Source organism: Sebastes umbrosus, chromosome 6 (genome assembly GCF_015220745.1).
Source record: "Sebastes umbrosus isolate fSebUmb1 chromosome 6, fSebUmb1.pri, whole genome shotgun sequence".
In the NCBI taxonomy this organism is placed as follows: domain Eukaryota; kingdom Metazoa; phylum Chordata; class Actinopteri; order Perciformes; family Sebastidae; genus Sebastes; species Sebastes umbrosus.
In genome coordinates, this window is record NC_051274.1 from 15,271,063 (window position 1) to 15,295,754 (window position 24,692).

The 24,692-nt window shown below is 41.2% G+C and overlaps 2 protein-coding genes across 5 annotated transcripts; one reads left to right on the plus strand and one right to left on the minus strand.

Annotated features, from left to right (window-relative positions):
- Positions 1 to 340: 340 nt before the first annotated feature.
- On the minus strand, positions 341 to 17,331 carry map3k12 (mitogen-activated protein kinase kinase kinase 12). Of its 3 annotated transcripts, none has more exons than XM_037772350.1 (14): positions 17,204 to 17,331; positions 10,697 to 11,229; positions 8,542 to 8,737; positions 8,252 to 8,443; positions 7,228 to 7,386; positions 6,794 to 6,952; positions 6,482 to 6,590; positions 6,220 to 6,329; positions 5,882 to 5,998; positions 5,661 to 5,795; positions 4,830 to 5,553; positions 4,666 to 4,733; positions 4,230 to 4,527; positions 341 to 2,763 (listed from the first exon to the last, which is right to left on the minus strand). In XM_037772350.1, the coding sequence occupies exons 2-14, from the start codon at positions 11,166 to 11,168 to the stop codon at positions 2,608 to 2,610; spliced, it is 2,895 nt and encodes a 964-aa protein (XP_037628278.1). In that variant the 5' UTR covers positions 11,169 to 11,229; positions 17,204 to 17,331; the 3' UTR covers positions 341 to 2,607. The 3 variants fall into 3 exon arrangements, with proteins under 3 accessions (XP_037628278.1, XP_037628279.1, XP_037628277.1); XM_037772351.1 differs by lacking the exon at positions 17,204 to 17,331 and adding an exon at positions 13,315 to 13,581 and having other exon boundaries at positions 8,542 to 8,725; XM_037772349.1 differs by lacking the exon at positions 17,204 to 17,331 and adding an exon at positions 13,315 to 13,581.
- On the plus strand, positions 15,074 to 24,374 carry aaas (achalasia, adrenocortical insufficiency, alacrimia). Of its 2 annotated transcripts, none has more exons than XM_037772352.1 (17): positions 15,074 to 15,254; positions 17,230 to 17,375; positions 18,154 to 18,281; positions 19,535 to 19,590; positions 19,690 to 19,781; positions 19,879 to 19,925; positions 20,883 to 20,981; positions 21,415 to 21,558; positions 21,915 to 22,035; positions 22,126 to 22,250; positions 22,461 to 22,521; positions 22,636 to 22,726; positions 22,907 to 23,003; positions 23,279 to 23,346; positions 23,453 to 23,534; positions 23,658 to 23,742; positions 24,136 to 24,374. In XM_037772352.1, the coding sequence occupies exons 2-17, from the start codon at positions 17,265 to 17,267 to the stop codon at positions 24,286 to 24,288; spliced, it is 1,560 nt and encodes a 519-aa protein (XP_037628280.1). In that variant the 5' UTR covers positions 15,074 to 15,254; positions 17,230 to 17,264; the 3' UTR covers positions 24,289 to 24,374. The 2 variants fall into 2 exon arrangements, with proteins under 2 accessions (XP_037628280.1, XP_037628281.1); XM_037772353.1 differs by having other exon boundaries at positions 22,910 to 23,003.
- Positions 24,375 to 24,692: the final 318 nt, after the last annotated feature.

Here is a 24,692-nt window from a genome sequence, read left to right on the forward strand (position 1 = left end):
AGCAAATAGTATAACAACATTGGTATCGCGGTATCTCTGTCGTCAGTTAGTGTGGAAAAAAACGGATAAATGGCTGAAATTGACAGTAAGTGCCTGGCAACGACTTGTTGTGAAGTAAATGCAATGGAACGAGGGAGAGAGAATGGGACATCTAGTGGCTGAATGTTATCAATATTATCAATAGCACCTTTAAGAAAAGACACTGGAACAGTTTGGACATGCTTAAAGTCATTGAAAATAGTCATTTATTTCTCGTTCAGCTGTCTCATGTGATGCAGCAACAGCCCCAAACTGTAGCTCTGACACAACCCGTCTTTTTTAAACAAACATAACACTGTCCTTTTTTTTTTAACCAATACATTATTTATTGTTGCTCATAATATTTTTGCTTTCGATATAATTCCTATGTTACAGGTACAATGTGCAATGCTGTATAAAAACAAAACATTTCTATTTAAACCCAAAGGATACTTACTGTTCTACTAGTAACCACCACAGAGAAGTGCTCTATTCCTTATCTGGCTACTTCTGCAGTTATCTTAAAGGGTAAAATGAACAGTTGAGGTTCTTATGAAGCTTATGAACGTCATGAACTACAGGAGTCCTTTTGATTCTTTACTTAAAGGGGAACTCCACCGATTCAACACATCATGATTTAAAAAGTTGCATAAAGCCTTTTGTGGTTTATACAACTAAAGTGCCTTGTGTGATGTCACTTGAGTCAGCATCAGTTGGGTCTGAAGATGACAATTTTTAAAATGAAAATAATCGAGGTTTGGAGTTAGAAAGAAGTGAGGTTACCAGACCTCTGTAGCCCGCCTCTCATGTCTGCTTGAGGCTAGCGGCTCGAGGCTACATTAGCCGCTGCTAGCATAACACAAACCGAATATAATGGTGCCTTCAAATGGGGTCGTGTTTACCGTGTTCACTAGAAGAGTCCATATGAACGACCTCCTCCTGTGGTAGTCACGACATCATAAGTGGAGAGTTTCTGAAAGCTCAGAGTTCACGACTTGTGACGTGTTTGTTGACGTTTTCAGAAGTGGCGGAGGCCATGGAAGTTCATTTTTCGGTACATAATATGTGAATTTATTGGAATTTTTACTCGTATATTGTTTTTCTTCATAATTTTATTATATGTCTAAGGAAAATGTTGAGATTCCCAAAGGCCTCGTATTTTTCCTCTGTCATTATGCCTTTGCATTTCCTGCATTATGTTACCTTCTTGCTAGCTTGCTAAATTGTTAGCCTCTGTTGCTTCTAGATGCCGACAGTAACGTTAATATTGCCGTTGCTTAGCAGCGGTGTTCTCACGACTAAACCACTTGAACACCAAGCATATCGTGTACATGGCTTCCCATGTTGTAAATACGAGCTCACGAGTTTCATTTGAATGCACCATAAGACAAAACTGTTGCTGGTCGAGATGCATTGTGGGTAATGTAGGCGCCAGATTTCGACAAGAAAAAAACAGTGTGGATTAAAACACACAATATCTCTGGTTCTGTTGCATCGATTTTGACAATTGTTTGCTGAAACTGTTCATCGTGAGTCTGACAATGTTATAGGAGTGCAATGCTAAATCGGCGGACTGCACCTTTAATAAAGCACCAGCACCATTTGCTTAGATGGTACCTTGGTTAGCAATGCTAGTGTGTCATTTCTATGAATGTAGATCCTACTAATAAAACACAATCAAAAAGCTGACAATTTCAGAAACCGGTGGAGCAACACCGGTATACATACAATGGCAAAAGTGCATGAGTGAACCCAAAGGTCTCCCATCCTATCACAAATTTGATAAGCTTAATAAAAAACCTCAATCATGTCTTACGTGTATTTGAAACTCAGTAGTAGGAGGGTTAAAAAAAATAATATATCACCTACTGAGAATCCTAATTATGCATCATGGTCGACGTCTCGGTGAGATTTTCATTCCATTTTTTTTTTCTTGAGTGCTGACATTTATTAACAAAAAACAAAATAACGGAAGTAATACTTTCAGGATTAAAAAAGTGTAAACTTTCACAAAATATAAAACTGACACATTCGAACCATAAATTATAAACATGTAGTCATGCATTTGTTCACAGGGCTGCATACCGTTTAGTCTTACATTTTTTTTTATCTTACAAATAAAATAAAGTTAGATATTTCTCATGTGGTATGTAATGGATATTTACATTATTATTCATTAGTATTTGATGCATTAGTGTGTGGAGTATCGTGGAGGATGCTCCCAGAGTGAGGATTAGAGTGTTTAAAGGACAACGAGTGTGGTATCTTGTGCGTGCGTGTGCGTCTGTGGACGGGTTTTTGCTGAATTGGAGCAGTGGCTAAGGTTACCTTGGTAACTATTTTGCCTAAAACAAAACCCCTACTGAACTTAATTGACATTTATCTGATGTCACAAGCTGCCAAAATATCTGATGTCAGGTTATGACAAATGTCCTATGTCATCTGATGTAGGTTTGCGAGCCAACAAACTTATGAGACATCATAAGTCAACCTGTCATAGTCTGAGTGGTGTAGTAGGTGTGATCCCTCATGACAACAGTAATGTACTGCATTACTAGTAGCTGGAGGTCTTTGCTAGCGCCCAGTGGTCTATGGAGGTCCCGTATGGGGCACCTGTGGAGACCCCTGATAGGGTTGAGAAGGCGACACCCACGCTCCGGCACTGGGGGGACGACTTGGCTCGCCGCTACCGGGCTGATCCAGCTCAGCACTGTCGCAGTCAGAGTCGTCACACAGGGCCCGACTCTACAGAGAGAGAGGGAAGCAGAAAACAATGTCATACATGACCTAGAGCAGAATTCAGATCCTTTACTAACAATACTCCATTACAAGGAAAGGTCCTGAATTTAAAATCCTACTTAAGCATTATCAGCAAGATGTACTTAAGGTATCAAAAGTAAAAGTACTCGTTCTGCAGTAAAATGTCCTCTGTGACTGATATAATATTACATTTTTAATACTGATGTAACAATAGGCTTCATGCAGGAAGCGATATAGGAACAAATGTTTTCTTATTTTTGCTTTTCTCTTGGGTAAGAAGAGTTGTCGAGCGCACTCTTACCAAGATAAGAAAAAAACGTGTTGTTTTCACTGTCCACAAATTGTTTGTCCAACGCCTAGGAAAGTTTTAAATTTGTTTTAAAATTGAGATATGAATTTCATATAATCAAATTTAGATTATTATACATTTTAGAGTAATCATAATGATTGGATCATTAAAGAAATACCATTGGTACATTGATCCCAATTAAAACTATAAAACCCTTAGATGATATTGCGTGCTTACATACTGCTCTTAGATGTTTTTGATTTTCCTGTAACGCCAGTATACTGACACTCTGGAAAATCACATGTTTACTTTGTTTAAGTTTATTCAAATGTACTTCAATTTCATTACCACAATTTTAGAATTTCCCAATTTGCGATCAATTAAATATCCATCCATCCTATCTATTTGCTGAAGTTCATTGTGCAAGTGCATTTCTTTGGTGGCATCTCGCCAGTTTTTGGGCATGTGCCAGAGTATTTGCATAGAGCACAATAGCTGCCCTTCTGGATGGGTAAGAACGTTTGGTGCATCTGGAGTTGATTTCTCTTATTATTTTCCCTTAAAAGAAATGTAAGAGAATGTTGCTGCATGAGGCCCAATGTGTAACTTTGTTTGTCTACTTAAGAGACAGTCAGGTAGTTTAGTCCAGTGGTTCCCAATATAAGGGTCAGGCCCTTCGTAAGGGTCACAAGATATGATTAATGGTTTAGGGATGATGAAAAGTTCTGCTACACAAATCTGTTTGCATTTTTTGGACTTGTCTCTTCTTAATTAATGGATCATTTTACCTCTTTGCGCCTCAAACTGTCATTTAAATGAAACTGTCTGAAAACTCATAGACATCTGAAATGGGCCCCAACCAGACACTGTTTCTTGTAAGGGGTCAAAGGTCAAAACATTTTGGAAACCACAGGTTTAATTCTTAACAATGCTTTGTATTTAGAGTAAAAAGTAAAATAATTTCTCTGAGCTGTAAGTGAATAAAGAAACATAAAATGGATATGGATTTAATGGATTTAATATTCAACTTAAGTATAGTTCTCAAGTAAATGTATTTAGTTAATTTCAGCTGCTGTTTTTTGGAGTAAGTGCTTTTACGAAGATGATGAAAGAAGATGACACAAACTGACACATGTGATCCTCCGTGGTGGTGCTGCTTTACCTCATTAGGATTCTGCCCGACGTCCAGTTGAGCTTTGGCCTGTCCCAGCGCTCCGTCTCTCTCCGACAGGCCATCGGAAGCCTGAGCGGGATCGGTGTTGTCCGCCGGGATCTCTGACCCCTGAGAGAGGAGGTCGTCGCTGCGGTCATCCAACCGGTCATCTGTGTTAGTGCTGACCACGTCCGGGGTGCCGCTGTGAGAGTGGTCGGTGGTGTGGCCCTCCTCGCCGTCCGACACCGACAGGTTCTCCGAGCTGAAGGTGGACACCGACTGGCACTTTGTGATGCTGGTCGGACGTCTGGAGAGAATAAAAACAAACAAAAAAACAACAAAAATTAAAAGTATTCTTTGTTCTCTGAATAAATCAGCAACTCTATCAGAGAGGAAAGATGGCTTGAGGGAATTTTCCAGTGACGAAGGACAGCAAGTTACTCACCGTCTCCTTGGTAACTCAACCTCACTGTCAACTTCACCCTCCTCCTCTTCTGATGACACTCCACGCCTCTGTAGTCAGAAACAGGAAAGATGCACAAGTGAAAACGATCAAAGTATCACCAGAGGAATACTGAGGAACATGAACAGAGACATCTGGCTCTGTACCTGTTTGCGTGAGATAGCTGCCCTGTACAGAATGGCTGACGGAGTGAGGTGCTGACTCCCAATTCCCCCCGATGCCCCGCGAGGCAACCTCACAGCACCAGCTCCCTCCTCTTTATCCTCCCCATCGTGAGGCAGACGTGGAGAACCCAGAGACCCCCGCCCTGCTGCCGCCCCCCTCCCGCACGGCGAGTCTGGGCTGCTGGAGAACGGGAACGACGCAGCATCCTCGCTTGGCGTGTCGCTGCGTGGAGGCGTTTCTGTGAGATCATCTAGACCGGCTGCTCCCGCCTCTGATCCCCCTAACCCTGCAGAAGCGCTGAGACTCCCCCCTCTCTCCAGCCCGCCCACAGAGGGCTCCCCTTTGCCCTGCCCCTCTTCCTCCAGTGTAGTGCAGATGAGGTCGGGGCTGGAGGAGGACAGCTGCCTCTGCTGCTGCTCGTGGCTGAGGCCTCGCAGAGCTGCAGAGGGCTCCAGGAGCTGTTTGGAGGTGTTGGTGGTAGCACCGTTACCCTGGGCAGTTGTGTCCTTGTTAGGGGAGGACTGATTCGCCTTAAGTCCTGCTAGGTCCCCACTGCTGCCCTTCCCGGGCTTGCGATGGCGGGTCTTTACCCTCCGAGACCGGCTGGGAGAAGTGGAGTTCCGGTTGGGGCAGGCTGGTATAGTGACTTGCATCACGGAGGAGTCCATTTTGGGAATGATTACCTCAGACTTGAGGATGTCTGGCCTGGAAGAGTAGGAGGGATTAGTCAACAACTACAATTCACAAACCTGATGAATATTCATTTCAGCATCAATCTTTTATGAAATAACGACTGAAATGAGATCTAACACCTCTTTCCCGAGGGCAGTTTCTGGGGGACGTTTCTCTTCTTGATGAGTTTGTCCATGGAGTTGGAGGAGTTGCTCTGCTTGGAGCTATGATGCTTAAACAAACCTGGATACTTTTTATCCAAAGACTGCTCTCTCCTGGGAAAAAAATAGACACCAAAGTGTGAATGCATTGTGGATTATTCATTTGTAAAGAATGTATACTGTGTTGATTTTATTTGTACCTCTGCAGCTCTTTCTCTTTGAGCTCCAGCTGCAGCATGACGGCGCTGAGCTCCATGTAAAGGTTGTTCGCCCTCTCCAGCTTCCTCTCGTAGTGCTCGCGAATGTCCAAAGCATGCCTGAGAAGAAAAGAGGCTGCTGATGTCATTGTGCATCCGCATGAGAGACTCCAAATCCTCCACAATAGACGTGCACTCAGGGCACTTATTTCATCCACATGGGCGGGGTAGGAATGACACCGAGAAGTGGCCTTATACATGTGAGCTAAAAGTACCATCATCCACTGGTTGCAACTAATCTCACTAAGCAGGCGAGATCTAAAAGTATAAAAAAAACAGACCTGAGCTCCTCTCTGCGTCGGTTGATCAGTTCCTCGTCGAGTCGGTGGATACAAGTACCCTCAGATTTAATCTTCTCAAAGTGCTGTTTCACCTCTTCTCGCCATTCAGCCTGATGAGAGCACATTTCTGTTAACCAGCTCCGTCTCTTTTGCACGGCAGTTAAAGTCTGATTACTTTGTGTACACCATGTCTGTGTATTTAAACATATAATTTGTGTGTCTTTTGGTGCAGCTACAGGTCTTCCATATTCAGCAGCCGTACCTGAGACTTGAAGTACGTCTCTTGTGGAGTGGACAGCACATCGGCTGACGCTATATCCAGATGAAGAAGGATCTGACGGAAAGAGGGCCTATTCCTCGGCTTACAGTTCCTGCAAAAACAAGACAGCTGTGTTACATTTACAATGTAAACTGTAAAATCAATAAAGTCCTTAAACCGCAGACTAACGCCTCCCAGTGCATCTACTCTCAACCCTCGCTTTTACTACTCTAATCTCCCTCTCTTGTCCTCTCTTCCCTGCTGTGCTCATTATTTTTTGCTTTCCTCATTCTCCCTTTCCAGGTTGTTGCTCACCAGCACTGTCTGAGGAGGATCTTGAAGCCGTCGGGACAGCTCTCAGGTACGGGCAGCTGAAGGCTGTTGTTTCCCACGCCCCAGATGATGGCAGATGAGTCCACGTCTTTGTAAGGGACCTCTCCAGTTAGCATCTCCCACAGCACCACTCCAAAGGACCTGAAAGTTTAAGTCAAGCTTTATTCATTCAGGAAGGTCAAGAGGTCAAGAGGTCACACAAAATATCAGTAAGTAGAACTTTAAATCCCTTAGTGAAATGACTGTATTTGAAACACTGAAACAACAAACTATTAATATAGATACAGTATCTGCTCTCCTACTGTAGTGCTGTACATTAAAGATAACTGATAAATTGCTGCACCGAGTCAAGAAAAAGAATCATGTGCTGATGTGTTTGTGAGCTAGAAAAATATGTCAGTGTTTATCAGACTTACCAAATGTCCACCTTTTCCGACACCGGCTCATTCCGAATGACTTCAGGAGCCATCCAAGCTACGGTGCCGGCGAATGACATCTTGGTGCTCTTGTCACTGAGCTCCCTCGAGGTGCCAAAGTCAGAGATCTTTACCAGGTCGTCATGTGTAATCAGCATGCTGCAAAAGGATGGATTAGATGTAATTTTTACGTGGAAATAACTAGGAATCAGGGATGAAATGTCACACTGTAAACAATTGCTGTTAATTTACAGCAGGATTTCTACAGTATTAACCTGTTATTGCTAAAAACAGTGCTTTACTGTTAATACAAAAGAAAACCTGTTAAATTACGCTCATAGGCCGTTTTTTAACTGAACTATAATGCATTCTTAAAAAACAGTACTTTACTGCTGATCAACTGTCTAAAGTATCATCAGTAACAGTTTCATGCAGTATTGTTTTAATTGTGGGACCTGATCTGCACATGTGAGGCTTGTACATTGTACATGATTGTAAAATCAGTGAATTAGCTTTGTTCTTCACTCACATGTTGTTATGGTTTGTATTCTGTGCTTGTAGCCAGCTATAGACAGACATTTTTGGGAAAAGTGTCAACAAGTCTATAGCCTTTTTTCCCTTTAATTGTATTTAGTGTGACTATTCCTATGTCTGTAACCTGCTAAGTCTATTCCTCTAGGCAAAAAATAATGTTTATTAAAATGTATGTAAAAAATACAACCTAAATAGTGCATTAAAACAAATCAGTAAGATAATGTAAAAGAAAGATGAAAAACAGCTATATAATGTATCTTTAAACAGTAAATTAACTGTAAAATACTGTGAAATTAATAAAAAAAAAACAGTATTTTTCATTAACAGTACAAAGCTGTAAATTTCAGCGACAGTATAATAATGTTAATTTTACAGTAACATAAAGGCAACCCTGCTGCCAGTTCTTTACTGTTATTTTACTGGGAAATTCTTCACAGTGCAGGGATGAAATGTAAGTCTTGTGTTGGCAGTGTTGAGTCCGTCCACTTACTTGGGGGACTTGAGGTCTCGATGGATGATTTTGTGGAGGTGCAGGTAGTTCATGCCACCTGCGATGCCCATGGACCAGTCGACCAGGAGGGAGGGGGTGATTTTACGACCCGCCCTCAGCACCTCGTACAGCTGGCCTTGGGCGCAGTATTCCATCAAGATACAGTAACAAGGAGCCTGGGTGCACACGCCCCTGGAAGGAAGCACAGCGGTCAGATCCCACATGGTGAACAGAAAGGGAAAGCACGAGACATTTATGCAGTTAAATGACCCTGTGGGGTGTTTCCTCACTTGAAAGTGATGATGTTGGGGTGCTTGAGTTTGCGCAGGTGTTTGATCTCGGTCTCTTTGATGTCCCGCACTTTCTTCACGGCCACGTCTTCCCCGTGGTACTTGCCGAGGAAGACGGCCCCCTGCGCCCCGCTGCCCACCCACTGCAGGTCGGAGATCTCCTCAAAAGGGACCTCCCAGGACTCTAGACTCAGACCAACAAGTCCACAGAAAGAAACCCAGTGAATAAATGTGAAAGCCTGAAGCAGAATTAACACGGACATTGCAACAGATTTCTTTTTCAGTAGCACCCATTTGAGTAATTACTTAATTTATATCCATCACACACTGCAAAGCCTCCAAATGTCAATATACACTCTTGCCAGTTTGGGCATGGAGGAGTCGGGGGGGTTGCTGAGCAAATTCTAACTCCATGCTACACATTAGAATTGGCTGGCAGGACACAATTACATCACACAAAGTACCTGCCATGTTCAGACAAATGGTATATTGATAACTTCTCCAGTAGAGAATTGCACTTCTTCACAGAGATAATGGGAAAAATTGAGGGGAAAACAACAATCCACTCGAAGTCTAATCTGTCTGTCATCTGTCAAACTGACACGACTTTAACGACTGTGAGAGCACGGTCACTAAAGAGAGGCAGAATGAAAGAGACAGGCAGATCAATTGTTCATGAGGTCCACTGAAGTGTCGAGATCTCTGGAGAGCTGCTGCAGCGGAGGCAGATGCACATGATGCTTTCCCTCTGGCCAGCTGTGAAAACTCAACTGTAGCTGATGAGTGTGAATGAAGCGGGCTGACGGAGCCCTAAACAGTGGTGGCAGTCAGAGAGCAATGAAAGTAATGAAAATAACAAAGTAAATACTTCTCATGTACTGTACTTAAGTACAATTTGTGGTACATGTACTTCCGTTTTCTGCTACTTTGCAGTTCTACTCCACTACATTTCTGAGGGAAATGCAGTTTTTACTCCTCTACATTTATCTGACAGCTGTAAATTACTGGTTACTTTTCAGATTAAGATTTTGCATAAAAAAAACATCTGAAAGGCGTATAGATTAAACCAGTGATTCCTAACCTTTTTGGCTTATGACCTCTTAAAAGTGTGAAGTTGTGACCACTTATTGCAGAAAATAAACTCTGTGGCAAACAAACATTTATTATACTTACACGTTTTGTTCTGTAAAATAATAATCTTCACAAATGAACATCACTTTTATGATTTTTTAAGTAAATGCATTGTCAGAAGTAAAAAGCTATTATTAGGCTACATAACAAGGCTATAAAGGTGGATGAGTTGGGGTGATGACTTTTAGAAGTCTCATTTAACCACTTGTTAGCAACCACCTTTTTTAAGACTACGTGTCTTCAAAAAGCTTAAAAATTCACAAGTGGGGTATTTATTGATGTATTTTATGTCGTAGAACAAAGCGTTTAAGCTTAAGCTTGTGTTAACCACAGACCTTATTTCAGGTATCCAACCAAAAACCCATTGAATTCGAGACGAGCGAACCGGAAGTGCTAAAATGCGAACTCATTTCCGGATTTTAGGACTCATCCTGCACCACTCTATAAGTTGTCAGTAGTTCCACCAAAGCGACATTTCCCCTCTGAACTTCTCAGATGGTTCATTTACATAATTGTTTGAAGTCCAAAGACGCCAAATCATCCAACATTTAACAAAACAAAAAGGCAAAGATCATCTCACGACCCCTCAGATTTATCTTGTGACCCTTCGTGGGGGCCCGACCCCTAGGTTGGGAACCACTGGATTAAACTACCTGACTGTTAATAAAGTAGATAAACTCTCCACCGCTACCAGCCACTTATGCATCGATGCATTACTAACAACCTAATGATGTACTATATAATAATATATCTGTCAGAGGTGCATTTCTTACTTTTACTTTTGATACTATAAGTACATGTTGCTAATAATACTTCTGTGCTTTTACTGAGGTAGGATTTTAAATGCAGGACTTTAACATGTAACCATGCATCTCCATGGTTACTAAGGCACCACAATAACTTCATATAGTGACTGAATGACATGTTACAGTCAAAAACTTGTCTTGTCCTTTGTCCGATGGTATTTGAATACACTATACAGAGGTTCATCTAGCATAGAGATGGAGCATTTCCTGCCACATACCTTCATGGCTATGTTTGTGTTCAGTGGAGTAGGCCTTTCCAATCATGGTCCAGACTGGCTTCAGGCAGCCAAACAGTCCCTCCAAAAAACCTCCACTTCCTGATTGTAGCCGAATGTTCTCCGACTGGCTCCTGACAGCACCGGCCTCTGGACTGTGGCCCGCCTCGGCCCCGCCGCCACACTGGCAGGCCTCATGTTCATGCAGCTTTAGCACGCTGTTGTCAAAGTGGGCCGAGGGTCCACCATCGCTGGGAGTGGGGCTACTGCCGCCCGGCGGCGCCCCCGGTCCACCGGTGTCGATGGACAGCACGTTGCGGATGACACACTGTGTGGGGGTCAGGTCTGTCTCGGGGGTGCAGGCAGTAGGGGTGTCTCCATCGAACCGTCGATAGGGGGGTTCTGAGATGGGGGTGCTGAAGCCTGACAGGGAGGGGGAAGGGGCGCGGGGCTCATGGATACAGGTCCCACTCATTAGGGGTTTCCCCAACACAGCAGGTTAGGGTGGATAGAGGGTGGAGAGATGAGACGTGAGCCTGGAGGAGAAGATTTATGATAAGAGATGCATTAGAATGATTTCTAATTATTGGTGTAGCCATATTTCATTTACTGCTTTTCAAAATAAAAACAAGTGTAGATTCATTTCAGCACTGGAGAGCTCCACTTACAGTGTGGAGCTCTCCAGTGCTGAAACCACTGCTCCCTTTACTTCTACTGTCTCTATTACTGGAGTTTGCACTAACTTGCACTAACCGAGCTCTATGCATGAATGGAATTTGCTACGTAAACATATTGCACAAGAAATCAGCAATTCAAGATTTTTTCTAAAACAGCATCTTTTAATCAGAGACGGTGAAAAAATGTAGATAAGATAAGATAAGATAAGATAAGATGAACCTTTATTAATCCCCAGAGGGAAATTCAGGTGTCAAAGCAGTAACATCAGCAAACAAAGTGAAACACAGGAGAGGTATACAAAAATTATAAAAACAATAATAGAGATATAAAAGATACAGAGTGAATGGGTGAACATAGTGTGTACAGTCCGTCAATAAATAAATGTAATATGTGCATATGTGCAGTCTATAAAGTGGTATATAGGATGTATAGTGTAAAGTAAGCGTAAAGTGCGTCAGTGGTTAGAGTCCAAGATGGTTGCAGATAGTGCATGTTTAAAGGTAGATAGTGTATGTTTAAAGTTCTTAAAGTCCTAATAGTTCTCATATGGGTGTCAGCCTTGGTTGTGGAGATACTAGTTTGGCTGAGTTTTGAACAAATTGTGTTATAGATAATATGCTGTGAGTTGGATTACGTTAACTGGTCTGGTGGATGTGGAGAGGATGTCTGAGTCAGTGAACCGGAAATTCTGGAGCTATTTTTCATGCAAGCTACTTACTTTGCAATAACTACAGGACAATGGAGTGTAACTTCAAATTCTTTCTGATTGTCAAGAGCTTGTCTGAGTCTGAGTCTGTCTTTCAGTCTTGTGCTTATTATTCTCGCACTGTCACATTGTAAGTGTGGACCCCAGGAAGAATATCTGCTGCAATGCTGTAGCTAATGGATGATCTTCATAAACTAAACTAAACTATTCAAACAATGCAATACACCAAGAACAGTGTTGTCGTGTTGTGAGATGGGCATCCAGACAGTTTAACCACTCCATTCCCACAACCAGCTTCTGTCTGAATCATACAGTAAAACCCTCATCTGTGTGCCTATGAATGGGGAAACCAGCCTGCCCAGTGGAGCCATCACCACAGTGAGTGAAGATGGGCTTTCTTTATGAATGAATCTACCAGAGGATGAGGTTGTATAGTCCTGTCACCTGTGTTCATTAACTGTCCCTCTGAGAAGCATCAGTGTGTGACAACATCAGAGCAGCAGCAGCTCCCATATGTCACGCATCAAGCAAAAGACAGCATTGTGTGCAATGCATTTGAAGAATATGACGAATTGCATAACCACCTCAGCGTGGACGTGTGCGTGCCTGCCTGCCTGCGTGCGTGCGTGTGTGAAAGAGAGAGAGACGGGGAGAAAAAGAGAGAGAGAGAGAGAGAGAGAGAGAGAGAGCACATGTACCCCAATTCACATATTTTACACCAGCAGCTCCATTTCTTGCACTGCACCACACTGCATGAGAGGAGCCACTGCACGAAATGAGAGCGTGGAAAAAAGCAATAAACAAGCACCAAACCAAGGGGCCTGTGCAAAAGGAGCAGTGCACACACACACACACACACACGCACACGCACACACAGGCACCAACGCAGGAAGATCAATCTTTAAATAACCGAGGATGTGATGATGACACTCAGCAGCATCATAACCGACGTGCATGAATTGCAAGCCTACTATAGAGCCCATGCCAAGTGAAACTGCCGCAGCGTCTCCACATTTTTTTATACTCAACGTTTGGCACCAAAACACACACATTTTCATGATGTGAATGCTGCACAAAATCAGATTTTTCTAGCATTTCATCGACGCCGATTGGTGTTTTCTTTGGCAGCATCGGTTGGTTGGTGCAGTGTGAACGCACCATCGTTACCTTTAACGTTATACCTGATTTCTTATTCAATCAGCATTTAACCGGATAGTATAGTATGACATTCCCATACCTTTCTGCCTGGTTTGATGTCGCGTTGTCAAGTGATAAGGGGTGGGCTCGGCTTCCTATGTTTGTCGAGCAAATCGGTGTTTTTTTCTTCTGGGTCCAGGCTGTGTGTTGTTATCTCCAGTCTCCTGCTGTATCCACGAGTTTCACGTTACTGGGACGGATCCCATCGGTGCAAATAGTGTTATCAATAACCGGGGACCCATGCAACGTGAGGCGCGCTGGGGTTTTTTTGGGGGGGAGGGAGCTGTCTCCTGTCTCCAGTGCTGAATTGACGTCACGGAAATGCGTAATGCACCACCAGGGGGCGCCACCAACATCACCATCTCTCCATTTACACACACATCAGTTTTCCATCATTGCATCCATTATTTCCATTCCCCCGAAAAATGTGCATTTCATTCACTGATTTCTATGTTTGAGCTTCAAACAGGATCATACCCCCAGTGTCAAGCCTGCAAAGAGGGACACACAAATACCCCACACCTCACCTCCATACCATTATTGACACACAGTACACCTGAACTGTGAATGGACTGAAATGCTGTGCAATATGCTGCCTTCCACTGTGTAATTTGTCAAATTGAAATATATTAATTATTTCTTTTTAAAAATATTTTTATGAGAGTTGAAAGTTCTTTTAACATGGTCATGGAGCATATATATACTGTATATTTGTATTCTTGGGGTATCGTTCCTATGCAGAGGGTAGTTTAGTTTATTTATTGAATACACCAGCTATTCTCAACCACTGGGCCGGGGCCCACTGGTGGGACTCAGAGAGCCACCTAGTGGGCCACGAAGGTGCTGCCAAATGGTTAGATTAACCGCTATTCTGTATTTCAGAGGTTATAGCGGGCTCACTTTTAAAGCTAGGTATCACATGAAACTAGAAAAACCTAAAGAATCCATCGGTACCAACCATGTCGTGCTAGCTTGTCGGGAAGGAAGCTAAATAACGCTCCAACGTTACGCTAAATTTTGGTGAGGAAAAACTACCATGTCCATTTTCAAAGGAGTCCCTTGACCTTTGACCTCAAGATTTATGAATTTTCTACCTTTTCTACCTTTTTTCTTTTCTTAAAGCTGACTCGGTGTACACTGCTCAGGATTCCAATGTACTTATTGGTGCAAATGGCAAATAAAACTCTTGAATCTTGAATCCACCCCCCTGATGTTGCTGATGTGTCCTTGAGCAAGACACACTGGATCCCCCTCCGGCTCCTGGGAGGCTCGTGTGCACCTGACCATGCCGTTTGTCCTTCACTGGTGATGAGGAAGGAAAGAGAGCATCACTATCTTCATCATAACCACAACCAGCACTGCTCCCAGTAGACCACTTACACACCAAAAAACTGACAATAACCTGATATTTTTTAGGTGGAATTTCATTCATTCATTCATTCATTCATTCATTCTCACTGTGCAATATCATTTTCCACTGTGTTAGCTGATACATCTTGTTTTTTGCACTATCCCCTTTGCTGCTGTACACTGCACATTCCCCCACTGCGGGACTAATAAAGGAATATCTTATCTCTTATCTTATCTAATAATCCGACGCTTTATTTTAGGCTTATAACGTGATAATGAACGTTTTAAATGGAGGAAATGCACTACAGGGGAAAACTCCATTTGTATGAGTTAAATAAAATGATTTCAAGTATATCAACTCTCTAACGACAGACAGTGTGAGCCTGTTTGTGTCTCAGTGTGGATGTAATGTTGCTGCGTGTCCTGTAGAGGGCAGCATTCAGACGCTCTGTACTGTAGAGCAGACCCCGCACAGTTTGTCCCTCCGGCTCGCTGTAGTTAGCACACACGGCGCGACTGACTTGAAGTCTGCTGGGAACCACAAGAGTCACAACAACAACGGAGCATTTACATTAACTTAGGAAACACAGCGCAGAGTCACTGACCACACTACACGGGACACACTACAAGGTAACTACCACGACTTATAAAGAGAGGAGCGACTAAATGAGGCCGATATCAAACACGTTAGCTGTTAGCTCGAGCCAGCTAGCGTTAGCTAACTTTAACTGTTAGTGTTAGCTGACACTATTAACACTAACTGTTAACACTAACTAACACTAACTGTTAACACTAAATGTTAACACTAACTGTTAACACTAACTGTTAACAAAGTTAACACTAACTGTTAACACTAACTATTAACACTAACTGTTAACACTAAATGTTAACACTAACTGTTAACAGTTAGTGTTAACATTTACTGTTAACACTAACTGTGAACTGTTAACAGTTGGTGTTCACAGTTAGTGTTAGCTGACTATAACAGTTAACTGTTAGTGTTAACTGTTAACACTAACTGTTAACAGTTAACACTAACTTGTTAACTGTTAGTGTTAATAGTTAGTGTTAGCTGACTATAACAGTTAACTGAACACTAACTGTTAACAGTTAGTGTTAACTGTTAGTGTTCACAGTTAACTGTTATAGTCAGTTAACACTAACTATTAACACTAACTGTTAACAGTTAACACTAACAGTTAACTGTTAACATTTAGTCTCAACTGTTAACAGTTAGTGTTAACTGTAACAGTTAGTGTTAACTTTATTAACAGTTAGTGTTAACAGTTAACAGTTATAGTCAGCTAACTGTTAACAGTTAGTGTTAACTGTTAACTGTTAGTCTTAACAGTTAACACTAACAGTTAACTGTTTACATTTAGTCTCAACTGTTAACAATTAGTGTTAACAGTTAGTGTTAACTTCTAACAGTTAGTGTTAACTTTATTGACAGTGTTAACAGTTAGTGTTAACTCTGTTAACAGTTAGTGTTAACAGTTAGTGTTAACTTTATTAACAGTTAGTGTTAACAGTTAGTGTTAACTTTATTAACAGTTAGTGTTAACTTTATTGACAGTTAGTGTTAACTTTATTGACAGTTAGTGTTAACTTTATTGACAGTGTTAACAGTTAGTGTTAACAGTTAGTGTTAACTTTATTAACAGTTAGTGTTAACAGTTAGTGTTAACTTTGTTAACAGTTAGTGTTAACTTTATTAACAGTTAGTGTTAACAGTTAGTGTTAACTTTATTGACAGTTAGTGTTAACTTTATTGACAGTTAGTGTTAACTTTATTGACAGTGTTAACAGTTAGTGTTAACAGTTAGTGTTAACTTTATTAACAGTTAGTGTTAACAGTTAGTGTTAACAGTTAGTGTTAACTTTATTAACAGTTAGTGTTAACTGTTAACAGTTAGTGTTAACTTTATTAACAGTTAGTGTTAACTTTATTGACAGTTAGTGTTAACTTTATTAACAGTTAGTGTTAACTTTATTAACAGTTAGTGTTAACTGTTAACAGTTAGTGTTAGCTAGCTAACTTTAAGATAAGATATTCCTTTATAAGTCCCGCAGTGGGGTAATGTGCAGTGTACAGCAGCAAAGGGGATAGTGCAAAAAACTAGATGCGTCAGCTAACAGTAAAAAAAGAGCTAAACAAAGTGTAACAAAATATGAACCATTTAAATAGAAGGAAGTATAAAAATAGGAGCAGCATATACAGTATTGACAATAAACAGACTATTAACACAGTTGCACAAGTGGAAAATGATATTGCATAGTGAGAATGAAATGAATGAAATTCCACCTGAAAATATCAGGTTATTGTCAGTTTTTTGGTGTGTAAGCTGTCTACTGGGAGCAGTACTGGTTGTGGTCTACTGGGAGCAGTGCTGGTTGTGGTCTACTGGGAGCAGTGCTGGTTGTGGTCTACTGGGAGCAGTGCTGGTTGTGGTCTACTGGTTAACTTTACAGCTAACTTTAACATTTAGTGTTAGCTAACAAGCTGTTTGTCCACCGTGTAGCGTTAAACAGCCAGTTGTTGAGGTGTTAACATGACATTCATTACTCTCTGTGTGTACCTGACTCATTGTGTGTTTGTTTCCAGGTTTCTCAGTGGTCAGTGGTTTCACCGTGTTGAAGATGTGCTCTCTGGCGTTGTTCCCCCCTCCGCTGGCCTCCGGACTGACCACCCTGTGCGAGTCCAACAACGAGCTGCTTTCAGGAACCACCACTGAAGACCGACTGAAGCAGGTCTGGCCCAAAGCTGCTGTGGACACCACACCATACAGCTCATTGTTTACAATAGTGTACATAATGCAATGTGTATAAACACACACATCTATGTAAAGAAACAAAGCAGAGTATGTGTATTTCAGTCTGTGGGGTGGATTTGTGGAATGGGTTAGGTGATGGGTTGAAGGGGAGCACAAAGTTGTGATAAGGGTTGTGTTAAGGGTTGGTTTATATCTACTTTTTAATTCCGGATGGATATGTGGGTTGTAAATAAACTTGGGATGCTGTTCATATATTTAATTTGGGTTGTAAATAAATCTGGGATAGTTTATATATTATATTATATTATCATTCTATGAGATATGAGTTATTAGAGGAGAAGTGAGAAAGGGGTAGGGAAATATAAGTTTTACTTCTACCTACTCCTTTTCAGACACTATTACTCTTGTTTTGTTTGTTATTATTTTGTATCTGTTTTTATTTATTTTTATGTTCGAAATAAAATCATTCATTCAGTCATTCATTCAAAGAATATAAGTAAGTACTAAAATTAAAATGAGAATATAATAAATATGAACAAATATTTGCATTAAGACGTGGAATATATAACAAATAACCACAGTGCAAATGAGTAAATACAATACAAAATGCTGGGAAGTGGGTTCTATTTAGTGTGTTAAATATAAATGACAGAATGGTATAAATAAGAATTAAATAAGAGTATACACTGCTTGTGTATTTGTACTGTGTATAGTAAAAAAGGTTAATTACATGGTTGTGTGTGTGTTATCTGCAGGAGTCAAGTCCTCTGAGTTTGTATTTCCCCCGAGAGTCTCTGAAGCTCCACAGTCGCACAGAAAGTAGCAGCAGGGCGGCCTTCCTGGACCATTCTGAGTCACTGGGGATGAGGAGTGCTTCAGCCTGGTATGTATCACACACACACACACACAGATTAGGTTCACCTAGCTAAAACTAATGCAGACCTACTGCAGTACAACAGCCCTGCAATATATCCTCCCTTCATGAAGGCTATTTGTTGAAACAGGTTTAGAGAAGTGTTGATGCAACTTTATGATCATTTTGGATGATGTCGTTTGTGGTGCTGTTGGACTGTATTGCATTATACAGAGAGGTGTATCTATTATTTAGCCTACCCTCAATGATATAAATGGGTTGGACAAGATAATAGAAACCAGGGTTGTCCCGAATACAATTTTTTGGTCTTCGAAGCTTCGGTGAGAAATATTCTAAAGTATTCAAAGCTTCAGGACAGTGCCACTGCTGCACTACTGTACACATACACACGTACCTCTACACATCACAAACAGCGATATCCGTCTGAGACTAACTAAGAACAATTAATGTTGAATATGAATAATGAATAATGTTGTGGGATTATTCTTTATTTCATGGTATATTTGGGGATTTATACATTATTATTATATACTTGTATGTAAAACAAACGATGCATTCGAATAGTGATTTGGAGGTCGATTACCATGGCAATCTCTAAAACAGTTTCAACAAAACCTGAACATTCTAACTTTCATTAAGGTAGGATTTATTGTATGACTTATCTTTTTAAAGAATTGTGACCAAGAAATCTACTTGGACATTTTTACAGTTGAAAAATGAACAAATTGTGTTGAAACTACCTCAAACATTTCTTTGGCATTTTTGTACTGCAATGTCTTGTTACTTATCGGTCAACATATATGCAATACAGATACAGTACATCTGCAATAAGCTAACATTACCCAATTTACAGCTGTAGCTCTAGATGTTATTACATCACACATTATTCTACAATACAATAAATACAAATTGTTTACCAGGAATCTTACCATACGGCATGTAGTGCGGCATTCAACCGCAAGGGTTGGTGGTTTGATCCCTAATTTCATCTGGGTGCATGTTGAAGTGTCGTTTAGCAAGACACTGAACCCCAAATTGTTCCCAAATATGTGTGTGCAAAAAATGTAAATTGCTTTGGATAAATGTCAAATTAATTAATAAAATCACTGCAATCTGCCAGACAAGTTGGTCTAACAGTCAACACTGTACCAGTATTTCAATATCATAAGAGATCATATCACAGTATACTGTCATATCAATAATTTGTCCCACGTCTTTCACAGACGAAGCTCATTTATGCAACTTCTCTTTGTCCATTTCAGGCGGGACGGTGGCTTCACGGGGCTACTCGATGAAATTACCAACTCAAATACAGAAGGTATGCCAATATCTTCTGTTTTGCTTCACCACATATACTGTGTATTATCCCCTGATGTGTTATTGTACATGAACTCTCTGGTATGTTGTGTTCTCGTAGTGCCTAAATGGCTGTCAGTGAGTTCTGGTTGCACCCTAGCGTTGCTCCGATGGTTCTCTTCCTTTCACGGCTCCCTGTTTCCTCATCTCACAGTAAGTTGTGCTTGCTGATTAAATATGTTGTTGAATAAACTTAATTAGCAGATGTTTGTTGTGATACATGTAAATGTGTTTGTCATTTGTTTTGTAGATGAGCAGTGAGGACATGCTTGCTGAGTTTTCACAAGTGCTGAACTGGTAAGTGCCAGTTTTGTAATCTGTAGTTTATTTTTGCTCTCAAAGGGGCAAATGATTAAAGATGTTATGGAAGGGATAATGTACAGCGAGCCGGTCATTGTTGCGAAAGAATCCCTGACAGGGCGATGCAGCACCCGGACGCGGAGCGGAGGGGTCTCTCATCACTCTGAAGGGGATTCTTTCACAACAATGACCCGCTAGCTGTACATTATCCCTCTTATTACACGGCTACTTACTTAAGAAATCAATATTTTTACACAATAACAGTCCGTCAGAGTCTGACATCAGAACTGCGCCCATAGCAACAGTCTGCTGTACATAGCAACGGTCTGCTATAAAGAAATTACATACCGCAGATCGCCATGATTGACCAATCAGAATCGAGTATTCATCACAGCCATGTAATAATTATTATTAATAAACTGGTGGTGAGCAGACACGCTGGTGAAGGGCTGGCAGTTTTTAATATGACTGTAGAGCTGCAACAGTTAGTTGATTAATTTTTTTGTCGATCAACAGAAAATTGATCTGCAACAATTTTGACAATCAGTTTATAGTTTAAGTCATTTTTCAAGGTTCCAGATTCTCAAATGTGAGGATCTGCTGTATTTGCTTGTCTTACATTAAAATAAACTGAATATCTTTATGTTTTGAAATGTTGGTTATAAAACAAGACACTTGTGACATTTTTCACTTTTTTCTGATGTTTTATAGACCCAATGATGAATTAATTAATCTGGAAAATAATCGTCAGATTAATGGATAATGAAAACAATCCTTAGTTGAAGCTTTACTTAAGTACGTAACTGTGGGATCTTTGTGTACATATGCAGCCTTGAAACTGCGTTTTAAATCAAAATGAAATGACAAAATTACAAACAAATGCTTTTTATGTTAAAATTGTTCACTTAAATAGTCGGTGACCTTCCTCTGCTTTAATCCCTCTTGCTTCACCAGGTCTGACTGTGTGGTGCGAGCCTTCGCCTGGCATCCTCACACAGATAAATTTGCTGTAGCCCTCCTGGACGACTCCATTAAGATCTACAACCCCAAAAGGTATCGTAACTCAGCTCTAAAGAAGGCACACTGTCGCCAATAAAGCCTCCGCTGTTTATCTGTAATTACAAAGATGATCAAAGCTTTACAGTACAAGATATTAATGACCTGAAACACTAACGCAGCAGGAATAGAGTGGTAGTATACTGTGTACATATATATGTTTATTTATCTGTTCTGACTGTAAACAGCAGAGTCCAGCCTTAGCGTCCAAGCATTCACATTAATGATAACAGAAAGTCAGTGCTAGTCTGTAGATATACTTTGATGCAACAGTGAACATCTGATCCTAAAAACAATGAAGTGGTATGTCTCCAGGGCAGTCTCCAAACACAAAATCTGACCTCAAGTCAGTGTTGTTCTTTTATCTCTCCATCATTCTGTGACAGTATAGTCACTACTCTGCCTCTCCTTTTGTCCTCTTGTCTTTCAGTGCCACCACCCCCACACTGAAGCACCGTCTACAGAGGAGCGTTGCAGCAGTGCAGTGGAAGCCACTGTGTGCATCCGCCCTCGCTGTCGCTTGTCAAAACTGTTTACTGGTCTGGCACGTGGACCCCTGCTCACTGTCCACCAGGTACGTAAACTCCAGTGTATTTGCAGCTCTTGAAAAGTTCTAAAATCACTGGGTCAGTTCCCCTAAAAAAAACACCTGGAAGGTATTACAAATATATTGTTTTTGCGTTTGGTGACTGTTGAGAGTTATTGTACATCTCTAAACTACAAGTAAGACTGGGCTGACAGTGGACCTTGCACACAGGAGGCTGTTCAATCCTTTTTTGCAGTGTTTTAGTCAGAAAGAGCTGATACAAATGTGATATAAATGTCAATAATTGTTTTTATTGGAATATTATTTAAAAAGCTTTTAAATGTAAGTGTTGCACTGCACTGGCTTGTCTTGTGCCATGCTCCTCTTCCTCTCGACCCATCCAGGCCTTCGTCCGGTTGTGCTCAAGTTTTGTCTCATCCCGGTCACTCTCCTGTCACTTCCATCGCCTGGTCTCCAAGCGGATCTCTTCTGGCGTCGGCCTCGCCTATGGACACCGCAATGATGGTACGAAGCAACGGCTTCATCTTTTAAAGTCTAACTCATCTTGCAAAGAAGTGATTCCCCAAAGTGATTGTGGGCAGTCGTACCTTTCAGGTTTGGGACGTAGCTTCAGAAAGCGGCGTGCCTCTTCAGCGTGTTGGAGGAGGCGGGGTCACCTTCCTGTCCTGGTCCCCCGACGGCAGCCACGTCCTGGCCTCGACACCGTCGGCCCTGTTCAGGTCAGAGACGGCACTTCACAGATCAAAAGTTTCACAATATTTTCTAATCGACCTTACTTTTTGAGCTACAATAGCATATTTCATTTGAAAGTTATGTAAAGCTGCCAAAGAATATGTGCCATGATTATGAACATGTAAGGGATTAGTGGCAAAGTCTGGAGTTTAGCAGGTGTTATAAGATAGATTGATCAGTGAAGTTTGTTTCTTCAGGGTTTGGGAGACCAGGATGTGGACCTGTGAGCGTTGGCCATGTGTGAAAGGGCGCTGCCAGGTGTGAACTTGTCACCATGTTTCAACGCTGTTGTTCAATTACAACAAACACAACATTTTCTAAGTTGTATATTTATTGAATAATTAAGCGTCTGGGTTTGTTTGTTTTGGTTAGTCCGGCTGTTGGAGTCCAGATGGGAGTCGACTTCTCTTCACCGTACAGGGAGAGGCGGTCATCTACGCTCTGACCTTCACTGATGCACCAGGTTATCCGTCTCTTATCTATCTTTACATAAAATAACCAGTTGTTTTGTAGAATATACAACCTTGTTGATAATTGATATGCAGCTTGAATTGTTTGCTTCAAAAGCTGGATGAAAAAAATATATCTATATATATGTACTTAAAAGAGTTTTGATAACCTGTATGATGTCATCGTTATTCAGCAGGCGTGCCTACATGCACATCAAAAGGGCCGCAGGCAGCAGCGGTGGTGGCCGACCTATCAGAGACAACCTTTACCACACCAGATGGAGACATCATGTAAGAGCTCTGAACTACATCGCTAATTAGCTGCATTTTTAGCCGAACTACATCAAAAACGATGATGAACAGGGTTTCCAAAAAGGGCTCAGAGAGAAACCGTTTGAAGCACCTCGCTTGCAAAACACAATGAAAATATATTCATTACAGCATTTGATGAGCACAAATCAGCAGAGGAGCAGTATTCAGTGCTGCTTGAGTTCCTGTCTACATGTAACATTACAGCTACAGTAAAGTAAAGCTTAGTGTCACTCACTGTCTAATTTGTTTGCCAGTGTTGGTGGAGAGATCCAGTCTTTAGCCTGGGACCCAACAGGAGAGAGGCTCGCTGTGCTTCTCAAGGGTCTGTCTCACTTTTCTTCTATTCACCCTGATGAACCCCATTAGTATTACGTTGGTGTTATTTGTAATAACTCATCTAACTCTCCGTATCTTATCTGTTCTCTCAGGTGATCCACAAGCAGCAGACCGGCCTGCGATCATAGCCGTGTTCAAGACGAGAACCAACCCTATTTTTGAGCTTTTGCCTTGGTTTGTACTTTTTATGTGTGGTCGCATTTCATATTTACACATCAAACATTGCATTTCCCGGTGTAGTACTACTGCTCATCCCATCTGCAGGCACTGAATTCTTCTCGTGCTTCTCTGCTTTAGTGGTTTTGTTCAAGGGGAGCCTGGCGCTGAGCCACGACTGATGCAGTTCCACCCTAACTTCCAGCACGGAGCTCTGCTCACTGTGGTCAGTCTATACATTTCCAATTTTTTTCTCTCATATTATGTTTTAGTTTAATAATGTGGTGGTTTCAGAATAAATGGGGGTTATGCAGGTTTTAAAAAGTCTTAAAAAGCCTTGAATTAAAAGAATATTTCTCCCACAAAATGACCATTTTGTATATCAATTACTCACCACGTGTTACCTGTTACCTTTTCCTGCACCATCAGACCTGTAGCAATCACTGTCACTACCGCTAGCTACGGTAGCTAGGAAGCTCATTGACTCTGAATGGGCCTGTGTCGATTTTTGCAAAAACTTAAATTAATTAATAATTTTTAAAAAGTCTCAAATTTAACTTGGTGGACCCTGCAGAAACACTGATAAATAAATAACTCTATCACCTCTCTGTGTTCTCAGTGTTGGTCCAGTGGAAGAATCACCCACATACCTTTCTACTTCCTGAGTGCTGGCGTCCCACATTTTGGCCTCAGTGGCAGTCCGTCACTGCCACGCCCTCAAGAAAGGCCTGCAGACTTTGCCAATCAGTCGCTCTTTACAGAGCTCATCTGACCAACTCTCAACTACCATCACACACTCGCAAATCACTTTTGTTATCATGGATTATCAATAAATGTGTAAAGTTCTTGCTAAACTAAGACTTGTTAGCATCCTTATTTCTAGACACCATTGTGAGATGTGCTCCAAAGCTGGAACATTTACCCGTTAAGTTGAAAGAGTACTCCACTGATTTGTGTGTGCTTAAATCAACACACTTCTCTAACATTGTCCGGCTCTCGATGGACAGTTTTTTTTTTTGTTTTTTTTTAAAGGATCAAAATCGATCGAAAATCGTGTCCAAATCCATATTATAACCTGATTCTTAGAGGGTTTTTAGTCTGAAATGTGTTCACACTAGAAAAGTGATAAAATAAAGTACTGTATACTCAAAGCAGACAGAATACTGTATATATTAT